This window comes from Podarcis filfolensis (genome assembly GCF_964270895.1).
Source record: "Podarcis filfolensis genome assembly, chromosome: 12".
Classification (NCBI taxonomy): Eukaryota; Metazoa; Chordata; class Lepidosauria; order Squamata; family Lacertidae; genus Podarcis; species Podarcis filfolensis.
Genome location: NC_139614.1, coordinates 49,301,969 through 49,319,104, shown reverse-complemented (window position 1 = coordinate 49,319,104; position 17,136 = coordinate 49,301,969). Strand labels below are relative to the sequence as shown.

General features: G+C 41.7%; 1 protein-coding gene across 6 annotated transcripts in view; it reads left to right on the top strand.

Moving 5' to 3' along the window:
- Positions 1-17,136, top strand: part of LOC310745924 (sodium channel protein type 5 subunit alpha-like) — a 42,484-nt gene that overhangs the window by 8,949 nt on the left and 16,399 nt on the right. For 5 of the 6 annotated variants that reach the window (XM_083579216.1, XM_083579220.1, XM_083579215.1 and 2 more), the window contains exons 3-14: positions 2,321-2,560; positions 4,237-4,300; positions 5,022-5,163; positions 6,400-6,597; positions 7,198-7,377; positions 8,626-9,027; positions 9,951-10,077; positions 11,425-11,663; positions 12,555-12,764; positions 13,413-13,766; positions 14,979-15,428; positions 16,622-16,756. In XM_083579216.1, coding sequence (XP_083435342.1) covers positions 2,321-2,560; positions 4,237-4,300; positions 5,022-5,163; positions 6,400-6,597; positions 7,198-7,377; positions 8,626-9,027; positions 9,951-10,077; positions 11,425-11,663; positions 12,555-12,764; positions 13,413-13,766; positions 14,979-15,428; positions 16,622-16,756 — 2,741 coding nt within the window. The remainder of the gene's footprint in view (positions 1-2,320; positions 2,561-4,236; positions 4,301-5,021; positions 5,164-6,399; positions 6,598-7,197; positions 7,378-8,625; positions 9,028-9,950; positions 10,078-11,424; positions 11,664-12,554; positions 12,765-13,412; positions 13,767-14,978; positions 15,429-16,621; positions 16,757-17,136) is intronic. The other variant, XM_083579219.1, reaches the window with a different exon arrangement.

The window sequence follows — 17,136 nt, the reverse complement described above, 5'->3', positions numbered from 1 at the left end:
ATGAAAAGAAAAACCACTGTCTTTACTTTTAAATTAGTGTAGTAAGAGAGGCAATCTGAACGTTAAATACAGGAAGCATTGTCTAATAGTGGGGGACAAAACTGGACTTGACATGATTCTTTGTATGATAGACATATGTTCACAAGTGTACCTATTTTTATCTGTGAAATACTAGAATACCATACATAAATATACATGTATCCTGTACTGTGTTGCAAGTTGCTGGTAAACTGAGATACTTCCAAACAGGGGCTTAATTTGCAAATGGGGTATTGGCAACTGTTTGTTGTTGGTTTGTTGTTTTGTGCTTACTGGATTTTCCCTGGAAAGGGAAAATCTGAAATGAATGGGAGAATTATGGGTTAGCCAATGATATTATGCAGACACTGGGGAAAAAACCACCACTGTGTGCATGAGGAACATGCTGGGGACGGGGAAGAACCTGAAACTTTCATGAGGGCAAAACAAAAAAACCTATCGTATTTTTTATTTACCTCAGTATGGATGGGTGAGGGAGCTGATTTTGAAAACACCCCAAAAATGTTGTTCTGAAAACTTCCAAATGCAGATGTCCCATAGGTTATCTTCCCTAAGCGGATGAAATACCTTCATTATTTGAAGGTGTTTTTTAAAAAAATGTTAGCTCGCTGTACCACCTGTAGAGAAAATCAATTGCTTCATGTCCTGTTGCAAACAGTTATGGTTAGTGATTGTTCATTTGATATTATTTTTATACAAAGCAAAACATGCTGGCTGGCTGCCCGTTTACAAATCATACAAACTGTGCTGAAAATTCAAGCCCACTGATTACAGAGCCGGATGCTGTATAGGTTTGCTACCAACAATGAACAGATTTTCTCTGTTCCATCCATCTGTTGTTTTTATTTATTAAATGGAGCACATAAAACAATTTACTAAGTGCTGTACACAGAATATTTAGGAAAGCATGGGTTTATTTGCACTACATTCCACTATGTTTCACTTTGAGTTTGCCTCAGATAAGTTCTAAAATTAGTATCAGAACTGGTGTATGCTTGTATTGTGCATTGGTGTTTGACACAGTTTTCACTTAACAATGAATGTGCATTGATTAAATGCAACATTTATGCATATTGATTATATCAGCACAATCTGAATCAAATATATTGCTGTAATTTAGGGGGCAACCCTTATGGGTACTACAGGGGCAGTGCTTAATGGATGCAAGCTGTAAATCATAGCAAATTGTGTATTTGCAGCAATCTGAACAATATCCAGAATTCAGAAATGGAAGGATGACAATTTGTTAATGCACAATTTTGGTTGGAGAAAATTAAACAATGACATGTTTAATGTGGCAAATTATAAGCAGTCTAATCATTCATCACATCGATGGCAGAAAACAAGGACATGAATGGACTTTTTGCTATCAATATCATGGCACAATCCTGGGCATCTAATCACATTACTTAATCATTTTAGTTATTAAAAACAGCCCGCTATTGCCTATAGATCACTTACTATCCTGCACAGCAATTTCTGCTTTCAGAGTGGATATGACACACCAAATCTGTGTTTATTTTTTTTTAAAAAAACTAGCAGTTTTGTATTCAGCCGTTGCTTAGGAATTCTAAGAAACAAAAAAGTAATTTTGAAATCAGTGGGTAAAATCAGTGCAATTTTGAAAAGTTCAGTCTGCCGTCTTGATTCAAAATGGTCACCAACTATATCCAAACACAGACGAAAATGTGATTTATCAGCTACTTTAAAATGAGGATGCATTTTAAATCGCATTTTAACCTGTATTTTAAATTGTTTTTTTCCCTTTTCTCTCCCCCCCCCCTTTCCCCCATTATGTTTTCACTGTGATTTTATTGGTGTTAGCCACCCTGAGCCTGGCTCTGGCCGGGGAGGGCAGGGTATAAATAAAATTTATTATTATTTATTGTTATTATTATTCTTGATCTCAGAAACCATCATGCAAAAACGAGTTTCAATATTTTTAGAGGTGTCCAAATGCATAGTGAACAGACAAGCTTTCCAAAATATATAGCAGACTTGCTGCTACTTTATTGCCTTAAAAGATACCTCTTTGTCCCCTCAAAACATACATGTTTTGAAACTGAGCTGCTGGAAATTTGCTCAGACAACCCTGCCTTCCCCCATGCGGTATCCATAATACATTTTCTTTCTATTTATTTTTATCAAAGCTACAAACAATAGTTCATCACATAGATGAATGAGGGGCAAAAATAACTCTAGGTCCATTTGGACACTCCAAATTGTTCTGTAGGTACTTTGATTTTGGAATTCATATGTCATTCATTTCCCCCCTCTGCAGGCCTGAAAGTCATTGTAGGTGCCCTAATCCAGTCTGTTAAGAAACTCGCAGATGTTATGATCCTGACTGTTTTCTGCCTGAGTGTGTTTGCCCTCATTGGTCTTCAACTCTTTAAAGGACATTTGAGACACAAATGTGTCAAGAACTACACGGAATATATCAGCCAGAGCATGTCCAATGAAACATCCTTTTCATCTAAACAGAACTTGACTACGTATGAGAATTTTACCAATAGCCCAGGTAAATGCTGTCCTCAGATCTTTGCAAAATAATGGATTTATTCCTTCTTCTGTCTCCAGGTTTGAAGTGGGTCCTAGCAAACAAGACACACGCGTCTGCCACTTCAGACTGTTACTCCTAAGAATAGTGAGATTTATAAGTGTCAGATAAGTGCTTTGGTAGGTTTGCCATGTGGGTGGCATTGGGATAAATCCTTTTTGGATTATTGCAATCTTACTTTCAAACTCCCAAGTGTGCTTCCATGAGTGGTGTGATTGTAACTGAACCCCATGCCTGAACTTGCACAGGATGGGAGTCCAAGGAATTGAGGTGGTAACTGATCAAGTACTAAGTCATACTGACAAATTAAAAATGAACACATCACCAAGTCTTGGTTGCATCCACCGAAGAGTTCTTTAACAATTCCTACGTAAAAAGGCTATTGTCTAACAAAAATAAGAACATAAGAAGGAGGCTCAGTGGAGAATGTTGGGCCTTCAAATTTCAGCGGTGTGATGCCGAAATTCAGCAGCCCCCACCTCTTGCCTTCCATTCTAAATCATTATTGCAGCACCCTCTCGGCTCAATAGCCAGTGTGGGTAAACCTGTCATGCTCCCCTAAATTTGCCTCTGCCATGCTGGATCAGGCAAAAGGGCCATCAAGTCCAACGCTCCGTTCTCACAGCGGCTCACTGTGTAACTCTACGTGGCTCACTAAGTGTAACTCTGACACCTAGCAACTAGTATTTACAGGCACAGTGTGCCTCCAACAGTGGAGGTAGAACATAACCTCATGGCTAGTAGCCATCAAAAAGACTTAACCTCCATGAATTGATCTAATTCTCTGTTTAATCAAAATGTTTATTCGGCTTTACGCCCATCATGAAACACAACACAACACAACAAAACAAATCAAAACAAATCAAATCAAATAAAACAGCGGACTCTGTTTAAGTCATCCAGGTCGTGGTCATCACTACATCTAGTGGGTGGGAATACCATAGGTTAAACTATGTGTGAAGAAGTATTTGTTTTGCCCTGCCTAGAATCTCCTAATGTTCAGCTTCACTGGACAGGATGCTAGTCATTCAAATGTGCAGCAGTTGTGTAAAAGGCAAAATCCAGTATCATAATGCCATTATTCAAATCCGTGGCGTGACCACACTGGTAACCATATTGTGCACAAATGATGCCGTCCCCCTTGCTGTCCCCGCTGAAGCCTCGCTTACTGGGGCTGCATGGCTGCAGCTTCCAAGTTCTGACAATATTGCATGGAGGCAGTGGTGTTGTTGCCAGTTTTCCTTAAAATTAGCTCCAAAATGTCCTTGTGATTTTGCCAAAGCTCGACAACTTAACAACTTTGGCCAAAAAAAGCTCAATAACTTTTGTGTCCAGATTTTCACTTTTTGAAATATGGCAACCCTAGTTTAGTTTAGTGCATGAGCAACAGGAAACCTTGGGCTCAATCACTCTTCCTTCCCCTCCCCTCCTTTAGCACAGATGTGATTAGAAGCACCCACTTCTGGTTTTAAACTAAACCGTTTCACATTATATCAGAACTGGAGGAACAGTGGTTAGTTTAAACCGTGGTTTGTTGATGAGCCAGGTCGATAACCATGGGTTTTGACAAAACGACTGGCTGTTTTAGAACCTCTACTTATCTGGAACCATATTTATCCTTGACTCTTTTATTGCAGTGAATTACATACATAAGAATGACACTGAAGATTATTTATTGTGCAGCAATGCTTCAGATGGTGGGTAAGTTTACATAATACCTGTTATGAGTGTGTTTAATATCTGTTATTCACTCCGTATATTTATTTACTTTCTGCTTACTTACCTCCCCTCCTCTCAAAACTGTGGCCCACATTCTCAAATTCAATTTTTGTGCGTTCAAAGTCAAATGTGATGTTCTCATCATTTTTGCATGTGGAACATTGTGAATGTGCCCCAGTGTGGTAAGATCTGAGATTTACCATTTTCATTTTGAAGCTGCAGTTCTGTTGCAAGGGTGGGGAACGATTTCCACCCTGAGGGCCACAAATTCCACTCTGGCCAACCTACTGGGAGCCACAGCTCTGCTGAATGTAGGAGCCATGTTTTAGAAAGAAAAAAAAAAGATTCACATATTTTCAAGTCTCTCCATATACAGTGGTACCTTGGGTTAAGTACTTAATTCGTTCTGGAGGTCAGTTCTTAACCTGAAACTGCTCTTAACCTGAAACACCACTTTAGCTAATGGGGCCTCCTGCTGCTGCCGCACCACCGGAGCACAATTTCTGTTCCCATCCTGAAGCAAAGTTCTTAACCCGAGGTACTATTTCTGGGTTCGCGGAGTCTGTAACCTGAAGCGTATGTAACCTGAAGCGTATGTAACCTGAAGCGTATGTAACCCAAGGTACCACTGTACTGGCACAACTTTCTTTTCATACTTAAATGCCGGAGAATTTTATCACTGAAACAAAGTTGTTATTTGCAGTTCCTGCCCGCCGAAATACGTATGCCTGAAGGTTGGAGAAAATCCTGACTTTGGGTACACAAGCTTTGATACGTTTGGCTGGGCCTTCCTTTCCCTGTTCCGCCTCATGACGCAGGATTACTGGGAACGCCTCTATCAACAGGTACATGCTTCAATTCTTTTGAAACAAATTGCATGGGGAAACTGCCATAGTCGTTTGAAGCGGCTTGCTTTGCCTACCTTTTACAGCTCCCGTCATAGCTATATAAGTAGCAGAATGATATGCTAGAGTCTACCAAGTGGAATCCTGGGGTGATAATATGAGATGGAAATGTTGTCACGGAGTCCTGAGCTGGTAAAATAAACTGTGCCACCTCAGAGCACAGAAGGGGGATCACAGTTATGAATGTTCCTTCTTGTTAAAAAAAATGTAAAAATATTGTTAGCCATCTGTAATGGTTATATGGGGTTGCTCGTGCGTAAGTTGCCGCCACTCCTGGCTAGGTAGCCTGGTTAAACCTTTCCTGGCTGGACAGCCCTTCACTTCGTGGCTGTTCAGTCGCTAGCAGAATCCGTCAGTGGGCGTTTCTTGAACTTCTTCCAGCAAAGAAGTTCTTTGACGCCAAGTCTACGCCTACTTTCCCTGCGCGGAAGTCTTCTGCGCAGGGTGGGTGTGGGTAGCGGAGGACCTGTGCTCTCCCCGCTGGTCTCCAGCGAAGAGTCCTGGAGCCCTCTCTCCGATTCCCCCCTCCGCCCCCCTTTATCCCTGGTGTTACGCTGATTTCCTTCCCCAGCTGATGAGTCCCCTCTCTCCCTGCTTGGCCCTTCTCCGGCATCGCTTGGGAGACCTGCCTCCACTTCTGGCTCCGATGTCAGTTCCCTGACACCATCTAAGGGTTCTCTTGGGTCCAAAAGGCAGAAGACTGAGAGGAGATATGATAGCCACCTTCAAATATCTCAAGGGCTGCCACTGAAGATGGAGCAAGCTTGTTTTGTCTTGCTCTGGAGGGTAGGACCTGAACCAGGGGATTAAATTTACAAGAAAGGAGATTCCGAATGAACATCAGGAAGAACTTTCCGACAGTAAGATCTGTTCAACAGTGGAACAGACCACCTTGGGAGGTTGTGGACTCTCCTTCCTTGGCGGTTTTTAAGCAAAGCTAGGATCATCCATAACATAGACTTTCATGTGTCATTTTTAGATTTAATGTTGTTTCTTTTGTCATCTTTATTTTGGTTAATGAATTACTGTATTATTATTTTTAGTGTGGTTCATTGTTTTCTATATGGTTTCAAAGGCCTTTTCCCCTTTAACATAGGGAAAACTGGTGATGAAAACCTTAACATTTTGTAAACATCACAACCAAAAGAATGATTAATATATTCTTTCTGACTACAGACTCTCAGAGCATCTGGGAAGATCTATATGCTGTTTTTCATGCTGGTCATATTTCTGGGATCATTCTACCTGGTCAACTTGATCTTGGCCGTGGTCACGATGGCCTACGAAGAACAGAGCACAGCCACTATTGCTGAAACAGAAGCAAAAGAAAGGAAATTTCGTGAAGCCATGGAGATGCTGAAGAAAGAGCAGGAGGTTCATATATTGCCCCATTGCTAATCTACAACTACCTCCATTTCCCCAGAAACATAGTTTATAGCAGTAGTTATATATAGTATGTATACAATAAAACATAAAACACCATTAAAAACAATACAAAATGATAATTAAAATGACCGACTAATGAAATGTTTTTTTAACAGCTGCATAGATCTGCTGGCATAAAAAAAGGTCTTTAGAATGGGGAAAGCATAAATTGAACATGGGATGGGATCTAACATGGTCAAAGCAAGAACTTACCACTTAATTATGGTGCTTCCATAGGAGATTAAGCACCAGCTTCCATGTTTCATGTGTCCAAAAACTAGGAGCTCAGACTTGAAACATAGCTAACACCTGTTGGGCAAGAAAAATCCGTCAAGACAAAATTTATTTTAGAAAAACACCGTGATTAACTTTAAAATCATGAAGGTTGTGAGTAATTTGGATATCCAATGCAAACTGTTATCTGTGAATGGGAAGTTGTCATACCAAAATGTATTATTATTATTATTATTATTATTATTATTATTATTATTATTATCTCATATGAAGACATAATGGTACAATGCCCACTTCTCTTTTTCTTCATTCTAGGAATTAGCTGCGAAAGAAAACGACAGCATGTCTCATAGCTCATTTGAAGTGTCACCTATAGGTTCTAAAGAGGTCAAAGAACGAAGCAACAGAATGAAAAAGTTGTCTTTGGGGATGGAAGATTATGGGGAAGATCCCAAAACCCCAAAGTCACAGTCTAGTGACAGCTATCGGAAACCGGTAGTTATTTCATAAGGCTTTTGTTGTTGTTTAGTTGTTTAGTCGTGTCCGACTCCTTGTGACCTCATGGACCAGAGCACGCCAGGCACTCCTGTCTTCCACTGCCTCCCGCAGTTTGGTCAAACTCATGTTGGTAGCTTCGAGAACACTGTCCAACCATCTCGTCCTCTGTCGTCCCCTTCTCCTTGTACCCTCTATCTTTCCCAACATCAGGGTCTTTTCCATGGAGTCTTCTCTTCTCATGTGGTGGCCAAAGTATTGGAGCCTCAGCTTCAGGATCTGTCCTTCCAGTGAGCACTCAGGGCTGATTTCCTTAAGAATGGAGAGGTTTGATCTTCTTGCATGGAGCTCTCAAGAGTCTCATCCAGCACCATAATTCAAAAGCATCAATTCTTCGGCGATCAGCCTTCTTTATGGTCCAGCTCTCACTTTCATACATCACTACTGGGAAAATCATAGCTTTAACTAACCATTATTTCTTTTCACTTTTAATTGCACTCTAACTTGTCCTCAGAGATGGAGGAGTTTAAATGAAGGGAGAAAAAAAGGTTTTAACTAAGACACTTAATTTTTAATCAGCATTTGCCAACCCCAAATCTACATGAATGTTTTTAGAAAATTTACATTTTAGAAAGTATATATATTCTACAACAGTAGGAAACCAATCTATGCATAAAGCTTTATATGTGATGTATTTGTTTTTCCTCTACTCTTAGCAGTTCTCAGTAAGAGGTCACTAGTAGGTCACAACAATAAAAAAATAGCAAACCCTGTCCATAAATCAACTAAAAGCCATAGAATAAATCAGTTGCATTGTCATCTGTCTGAATAAAGGTGTTACAAAATGGTAATCCTTCCTGGTGGTCTTACATGGCGGTAAGTATGAGAATTAACAGAGGCTTATAAATAGCAAGTTCCTTGGTTCCTGTGACTGGTAAGGAAGCCATAAGTGATTAACAGACTTATGTACAAGTGGAAAATTTTGTGGAGTAGTTAGCTGGGAGACAGGAGTGTATGTGCAAGACTTGAGTTAATGAGAAGCAGGCTATCACTCCTAACAAGCTGCCACTTCTGAACGCAGAGTGCTCTTTATTAACAGGAAGGCACAAGGCCAATCATAAAGTTTTCTGCTGCAATTGGTAGGATTTCTGTAAGTGACTCTTACACTCAACATTAAATGTATTTAGTACAGAGCATGTCAAAGTCTGCATCACTCTTGCTCTTTTTTCCTTCTTTTGACCCCTGCAGTCTCTCATTAGCCACAATTACGGTCCTAGTTCAAACCCAACCAAACGCCGACCAAGTCATGGAAGTGTATTCAATTTCCATGTATCCGGCCGAGATGCTGGTTCAAGGGCTGAGTTTGGGGAGGATGAATCTAGCAGCATTGGGGAGACGGAGATCCAGCACAGCACACTGCTGGCTGCCCGAATGGGAAGGCGTCCAAGCATCCAAAGTCAAACCAGCTACAGTCCTCGCCTGACAGCTCCAAACTACATGCAGCCTGGCAGATGGGCCGCTGGAGACGATTGCAATGGGATGGTTTCATTGATGGGGGGCAGTGGAACAAGGCCATTTAACATGGATCCCATTTCCAGTGAAGGGTCATTGCTTCCTCCAGTTATGGAAAATCCTGGGAAAGGAGATCTGGTGAGTTGAGAATGTAATCAGACAGATGCAATTTTCTGATTGGTGGCTTCCCCCCAGTTGTATCAATTTTTGCTATGTATGTTTTCTGTACCTAGAGGAAAAATTATTCCACCCCTAAAAATTATCCTCAAATTACTTCCCTACAGATGATGATGATTTAAATTTCTTCCCCAGCCTTCATCATTAGTCCCAGGGCAATTTGCAGCACACACACACACACACACACACACACACACACACTATATATATATATACACAAACAACAACAACAAAAGCAACAACAATTAAGATTATTATCCTCTAACCACTTCTCTGGGGGTAAACCTCATTGAACTCAATGGGATTTACTTCAAAGTAGGCATTCATAGAATCTCACTGTAAATGTATTTGTGAATAGTGGGCATGGAGGGTGGGGAGTGTTACCAAAAAGTTTGGGGGCAGGGGCAGACTTAAAGAAGAAGGAGTAGCAAGAGCTAAGAGGTGAGAGCCCTGTGGAATGAATAAATAGCAAATATTTTCTTTCTGCACCATATTGCATGCATGCTCTTTTAGCTAAGGACTGCTGTGCAGCTCTAAAGCTAAGATTCCAAAGGCACACGCATACTGAAGACTAACAAATGCATTATGACAGCTTTCATGGACTACAGCCTGCTTCATCAAATGCATGAAGTGTTGTCCTGAGTTACATGTAAACTGGGTGAGGAAGGAACTAATAAATAGTGAAGTGAGAGGAAAATGAAACTTAGAACAGCTGAACAATAATACTCATTGTCACTCGACATTTCCCCCGAATGTATTAAGACTGTGTGGTCTACTGAATTTTGCAATAAGCATATTTACGTTCATATCTGTTTCTCTTCCTGCCTGAAATCGAAGCACATAAAGCTTCCATAACTAGACATGTTGTTTACATCTTTAAACAGACTACTTCTTGTGATGAAGCCAACAAGAGGTTCCAAACTCAGCGTCTCTCAGTAGATTATTATAATCACCCACTTCAAAGACAAAGGGCAGCAAGTGCAGTCAGCATCATTACCAGTGCGCTGGAAGGTAGGTTGTTGTATATTCATGGGCGCCAATATAGTTTTTGGCTACCAAGCTTAAGGACATGCTTTAAATGCCATACATGGGCGGATTTAGCACTTGCACCTGGGTCTATGTATTGTTTCTGTGTTGCATATCACCTTTAAATAGGGAGTCAGGGCTGGCCCACCCTTGAGGCAAGATGAGACGACTGCTTCAGGTGGCAGGAATCTCAGGAGTAGCCGATCCCAATGTAGACCTTTACTGTCCTTTTGTTCCTGATGTGGGAGTTGGGGCTACGGGTTTGTTTTGTTCTGGTTCTGGTTTTTCATATGAATTTTGTGTTTTTACTTTGTATGTTTATGCTGTAAACCACCCTGAGATTTTCAGATAAAGGGCAGTATACAAATTTATATAAATAAAAATAATAAAATAAATGTAGATCTTCTCTCACCCTTTGCCCCCCGGTAGGGCGGGAGGTGCCATTTAGGGATTTTCAACTAGCTAGCACTTTGGGATCAGAAACAGATAGGAAGCTAGTGAAATTGGAATAGCAATACAGTCACATGAGCTGTAGCTCAGTGGTCAAAGAAACATGCCTTCTATGTGGAGAGCCCCAGGTGCGTCCCAGGTGTCTTCATGAAGAGCTAGGCAAGATTCCTGAAAGCCACTGAACCTGCTGGACAAAGCTTCTGACATAAAATAGTTTCCTATGGTCTTACAAAGAACTGGCCCATGGGATTGTTAGGAGTTCAGTCTACACTTGAGGAGGACCCTGGCAGAGACACATGCCCGACTGACATGTTCTCTCCCTCCTGGTCGATCATTTGGGAGCTTCAAAAGCTTTCTTCAGCCTTAACATCACAGCGACCGATGCCAACCAACACCGGCACACTTAGGGATCCGCAGAGTTTGCGCAGTTGCATAACAGACCTCAGCAACTCAGCATTTTGGCTAATCTACTTTATTTACATTTAAACACACACGGAGCACTGCAACATGGCTCCCTCTCTCTCTAGCATCAGACAGCAAAGAGAAAAAGAACAAAGGACAATAGTCCCACTTCACGGAACACAGTAACACAGACATCCTGTCTTCGTCACTTCCCACTCTGTGGAGTCAAAACATATACCGTCATGTGAAAGACAACAATCCCATGACTGCAATCATGGAGCAAGAATTCTAACAGAGATATCAATTACAATAGTCCTTGATCATACATTTTAAAAAAGAATTCTGCTGGAGCATCAACAGATTCAGTAGGAGATGTTCTCACAAGTCCTTATTGATCCCACATCCTGACCATAGGCGCGTGTTTCTAAATATTTTTTCCATGGGGAGTGGGGACCTTACTTTATTGTGTTTAATGTTTAGAACTTGAAGAATCTAATCAGAAATGCCCCCGCTTCTTGAAGAACTTCGCTGCAAAGTATCTTGTGTGGAACTTTTGCCCACTGTGGTTGAAGATAAAGAAGAATGTGGGCGTTTTTGTTATGGATCCATTTACGGACCTCACAATCACAGTTTGCATTGTGATGAATACTCTATTTATGGCGCTAGAACACTATAAAATGTCCCCTGATTTCGAGGCCATGCTTGGGATAGGCAACAAGGTAAGCGAATTCTGGCAAGCAGGATGTTCTGCATCAGCATGTAATAAGCTTTTATGCGTTTGTTATTATCACATCATTTTTTGATAGCATTCACCCTTCCCCAAAGGGTATAAGGTTCAATGACTCTCACCTATCACTATCTGAAGAAAATTCCTTTATTAATTTATTTCTGTTAACTATGACAAACTGTGTTATATCTCTTGGTATTAGCATACCTAGATATTTAATAGATTCAGAACAAATCTGGAATTTATATTCCTTGGATGAATGTGTAATCAGGTTTTGACTTATTGGCATCAGTTCTGATTTGGAGCAATTAAGAGAGTAACCAGATACTTTACCAAAAGCATCTATTGTTTGTATCAAGATGGGAATGCTAGCCTGAACAGTACAAAATAAACAAAAGAATATCGTCTGCAAATGAAACTAATTTATATTCAATATTATAAATCCCACAATGTTGTCTAATAGCGCAAGCCAAAGGAAAGGTGGCAGACATACTGCCATTTACTTTGACTCTAGGAGTGGCTGCCAGGACAAGCCACAGGCTCTTCTTATATGCCATGGGAGTGGACTGAGCTCACCCTCCAGGAGTGCCCCACCCCCTTGCCCACTCACAGTTGGCTGATTGAGCGAGCTGGCAGGATCTGTTGCCTGGGCAGCAAGCTCAGCCCAGGGACCTCCTTTGCTGCCTGGGACGCAGCCCAAGGGGCCTCCCTCATCTGATTGTGAAGGGTGATGGAGGGAGTGCCAGACCGCAATGGAGCCCCCCAGGAAGGGTTTGTGGACTTCTCAACATGCCTGTTTGTCATGTGAACTGTCCTTAACCCTGGCATGAGGAGAGAGGATTCTGGAACATACAGATTTGACGTCTCCACTTCTATTTTGCAGATTTTCACCGGAATTTTCACTGCAGAAGTGATCCTGAAAATCATTGCGCTGGATCCCTATTATTATTTTCAGCAGCGCTCAAATATCTTTGACAGTGTGATTGTCTTCATAAGCATCATTGAACTGAGCAGTGAACCCAAAGAGAATAAGGCATCAGGGAAAAAAGGCAGCAGGAAAGGAAATTTTACAGTTTTACGGACCTTGAGGCTGGTAATCCCTTGCTCTCTTTTTTCCTCTTCCTTCCTTTTTCTTTTTTTTGGCTTATAGGACAGGATTTCCCACAAGCTACATCTCTTGCAGAAGATCACTATTGATTATACATCTGTGGAGCACTGTGAAAGATTTAATTTGCTAATCTCCAGATGTGCCCTGTGAGGGATGTTATTTTCAGATAGAGGAAATTGAGGGCAAGAAGCAGCAACTTCCCCAAGGCTACCCGGTGCTTTCAGGACCAGGAAGGGAGTTGAAAATACTTGTCCAAGGCCAGTTCCTGTGCTGTGCTGTGCTGCTTGGGAGAGACATGAAGGAGACAAGCTGTCAGTGGCCACTAGACACGATGGCCAACTATTACTTCCAGCATCGCAGAGAGCATGTCTATAAATACCAGTTGCTAGGGAAAAATGAGTGGGAGTGTGTTACTGCATTCATGTTCTGCTCTGGGGCTTCCCCATAGGCACTTGTTTGGCTGCTGAGGGTCGGACATAATAAATAACAATATGTTCAAAAGAGAACAAAAAGGCAAGATGAAGCTGAAAAGAAGGATAAACAGAGTTAGAACTGAAGGCTACAAAAAATAGAAACTGCCAAACTGTTCTGCTCTTTGGTTATCTAACAGTACAATACTTTCCTCCCCAACAGATGCGAGTCTTCAAGTTGGCGAAGTCTTGGCCAACCTTAAACACCCTTATTAAGATAATTTTAAACTCAGTGGATGCTCTGGGCAACCTCACCCTCGTTCTGGCCATTATCGTCTTTATCTTCGCTGTATTTGGAATGCAGCTATTTGGGGGCAACTATAAGACTCATTGTAAGAAATTGGCCGATGACTGCAAACTACGATGGCACATGCAAGATTTTTTCCACTCCTTCCTTGTTATTTTCCGAATTTTGTGTGGAGAATGGATTGAAACCATGTGGGGTTGCATGGTGGTCAATGAGCAATCAATGTGCTTGCTTGTCTTCTTGCTGGTCATGGTGATTGGAAATTTAGTGGTGAGTTTACAGATACCTTTTGGTTTCCCCTCCCCTTTTTATCAAAATTTTGCTTTGCTATTAATGAAAAGGGGAAATGTGTTTGAAAAGTCCATCCTCATGCTGTATCTTTAAAATAAGACAAGACAAGTATGTGGAATGGTAGTATTCCAGAAAATCGGTCCTGGCCTTCTTCTGCCAGGTTCTTGGAATCACAAGTGGGGAGGGTGCTGTTGTACTCATGTCCTGTTTGCAGGTTTCCCATGGGCATCTGGTTGGTTACTGTGTGAAGAGGAGGCTAGAATAGATGGGCAATTGACCTGATCTAGGAGGGCCCTTCTACTGTTCTTATGTTTTCACATCTTTCACATCAGCCAGTGTGGTGTAGTGGTTAAGAGCGGTAGACCCGTAATCTGGTGAACCGGGTTCGTGTCTTCGCTCCTCCACATGCAGCTGCTGGGTGACCTTGGGCTAGTCATACTTCTTTGAAGTCTCTCAGCCTCACCTCACAGAGTGTTTGTTGTGGGGGAGGAAGGGAAAGGAGAATGTTAGCCGCCTTGAGAGTGATAAAGCGAGATATCAAATCCAAACTCTTCTTTCAGTCTTTTCTCAAGCCATTGGGAAATGAAAGGAAATTACATAATAAGGAGACAGGAGAAGGAAGTAAAGCATCTTACCTGCCTCTCACTCTTAACCTGGCTTTGTTGGGAGATTTTCTGCTCCAATTTGTTGATATTTATTCATTCCACCTATGCTCTAAAACTAGTTTGCAAAGAATTAATAAGAATGAAAACAGATGTATCATTTTAAGAGTAGACAATGCATACAACTAGGGTAAAATGTGCATTAAAAAGCATATATTGATTAAGCTAACATAAAAATGCATTCTATTACAGAAAATCGTTTTCCAGAAATGCGTATATTAGGCAAAATTGCATACAAAGTGTGTATATCACAATAAATTTGCACTAAATTGCTGATCAATTTTCATGGGTTTTGTAAAAAAAATAAAAACCCACACACATGTCAATTGATGTGGAGAACTGAACTTAAGGTTGACAAAATGAGAAACTAGGAAAAACCAAAATTGACAAATTTTGCCTATTCCTGGCTGTTGGTTGGTTTCCTTGTCCTGGTCATGCCAGAATTGGGTGTTTCCATCTCTCTTCAGAAAAAACCAAAACAATTATGCTAGAAATGTTGTTAAACATTTGCTCTTCCCGTTGCTTTGAGGTGCTCAATTTGTTCATTGCCCTGCTGCTGAACTCGTTCAGCACTGACAACCTCCTCCAACTCCCAGAAGACGACCGAGAAACGAACAACCTTAAAATTGCCTTCGCTCGGATCCACCGAGGGCTGCATGCAGCAAAACAGGCAATGTTGGCTTTTTGTTTCAAAGCTCTTGGGTACAAGCGGAAGGCAGCTCAGAAGAAAATAAAATGTGAATCTGAGAAGAACGGGCTGGAGCTTCGAAAAGATCTCCCGAACTTCAAGGAGAGCCATGGTAACAGAGAGATCGAGAAGAACGGGGAGAGGTGCTCAGTTCATATCCCGGATGATTTCATCAGCAACCCCAGTGTGTTTGTCTGTGTTCCCATTGCTGCCCCCGAGTCCGATAGCGAGGGTTCTGAAGATGCTGATGAGAAGCAGGGGGCAGCCGTGGAGACAGAATATACTGAGAAGGTAAGGAGTCAGCTGAAGGCCACCTTTCCATGTTCAAGGAAAGGCGGGCAAATATTGCAGCGGACAGAAATGGAGACAGCAATATTAATGTCAGTCCTCAATATTCTGTCCCACTTTCTGAACGTTCTGTCACACTGTAGAATTAATGAGAAGCAGAAGCAATGATGTGATTGTGCTGATAGAAGGTCACCTCATGAGGAACAAGATTAGCTTCTGCCCTAACAGTGTTAGTAGCTGCATTCCCTCACCTTTGCTCATAGGCTGTTTCAATGCAGTCCTGTGTGTCGTTTTCCTCTTCCTCCTCCTCCTCCTATCATCATCATCATCCCCACATTTCCTTCAATAAGCTCAATATGGAATACACCCTTTTTTGCTCTTAATTGTTCACCTCATTTCCTAGCACAGCTTCCCTCCACCCCCTGCCCATTCGCGTGAAATTTGACTGATCACATCCTGAAGCATCATGACGCTAATCTAACCGGGAAACATTTGTAAACAAAACCACATGGGTGGCTGCAGCCAATCAGATTAAGAGGCAGTGTTGGGCAAGCGAGGCTGAGGATCAGGGCGGAGAAGGAAAATGGCACTGAGAAGAAGCAATAACCAGGGAAACAAAAGTGCATTTCCCTTGTGTGCTGTAGCTACTCCACCTAGAGAGCTGGTACAGGCTACTCATACACAGCGTGACCCAATAGGTCCACCACAGCTCACCATCAATGAACCGTGGTTCAGGAAGCACTTGATAAAGCTGTTGGTTTTGCTGCCTGCCGGAAGGCCAAACTATATGTGATGTTGGGAGATCAGGGGCTGTGGGGATTCTGATAAGGAATGTAGTGGGAGTATCTTTTTCCTGAAGGCTTGCATGAAAATGCCCTCTTCCAGTGCTATTTGCCCTGCGAGGCACAACATACAACTACATTATGGATACCTGTATGTTTCCCTCTGCGAGGCAAATACCAGCTTGGGCAAGAGATTTTCACTGGGAAGTGGTGCAGGGGGAAATTCTGCCACAGTCCCAATTAGAATCCACTCCCCTACAGATGACAGTAATTTTGTTTGAGTCACAGAAATACATCTCTCTTTAGCTCCCATGGCTTTAACTAACAGTAGGAGGGAAAGGGTCCCCCGCCCCCCCAAAAAAACAAATACAAGTGGTATGGTCTTGAGTGCAGATGAATGTGGCTTCTCTTCAGCAGGAAAACCAGCTGCGACTGAGAGGAGAGCGGAGCAAGAGTTCCGATGCCTGGAGCCGAACATCTGAAATCTCCTCTCCTGGGGAAACAAGTATGCATTGGAAAGCTGGGTCCTCCTCACCAAAACAAAAAGAGGTAAAAGTTATTCACCAATAAAGAAAAGCAAAAGCAGATAATGATAATGATAATGATAATCCAGATGATAAAATGCCCTGATTGCAGAACTGGGTAAAAAAGAAAGGCTGCATTAAAATCAGGACGAAACAAACAATGTCACAACTCTAATTGAAACGTCACCATTCAATATGTTGAATTGAAACCCAAGCAGGTTGTTTTGAGTATCTTCCTTTGACTGTTTGGTTAGTTAGTTTGCTTGCTTGCCTGCCTGTCTGCTTGTTTTGAGGGGTAAGGCATGCTGATTCAGAGCCTTTGAACCTCTCTTTTGGTGCTGAAATGGATATTGTAGATCAGAAATTTGTATGTGTTACATTAATCACACAGCAAGCGTGTCACCG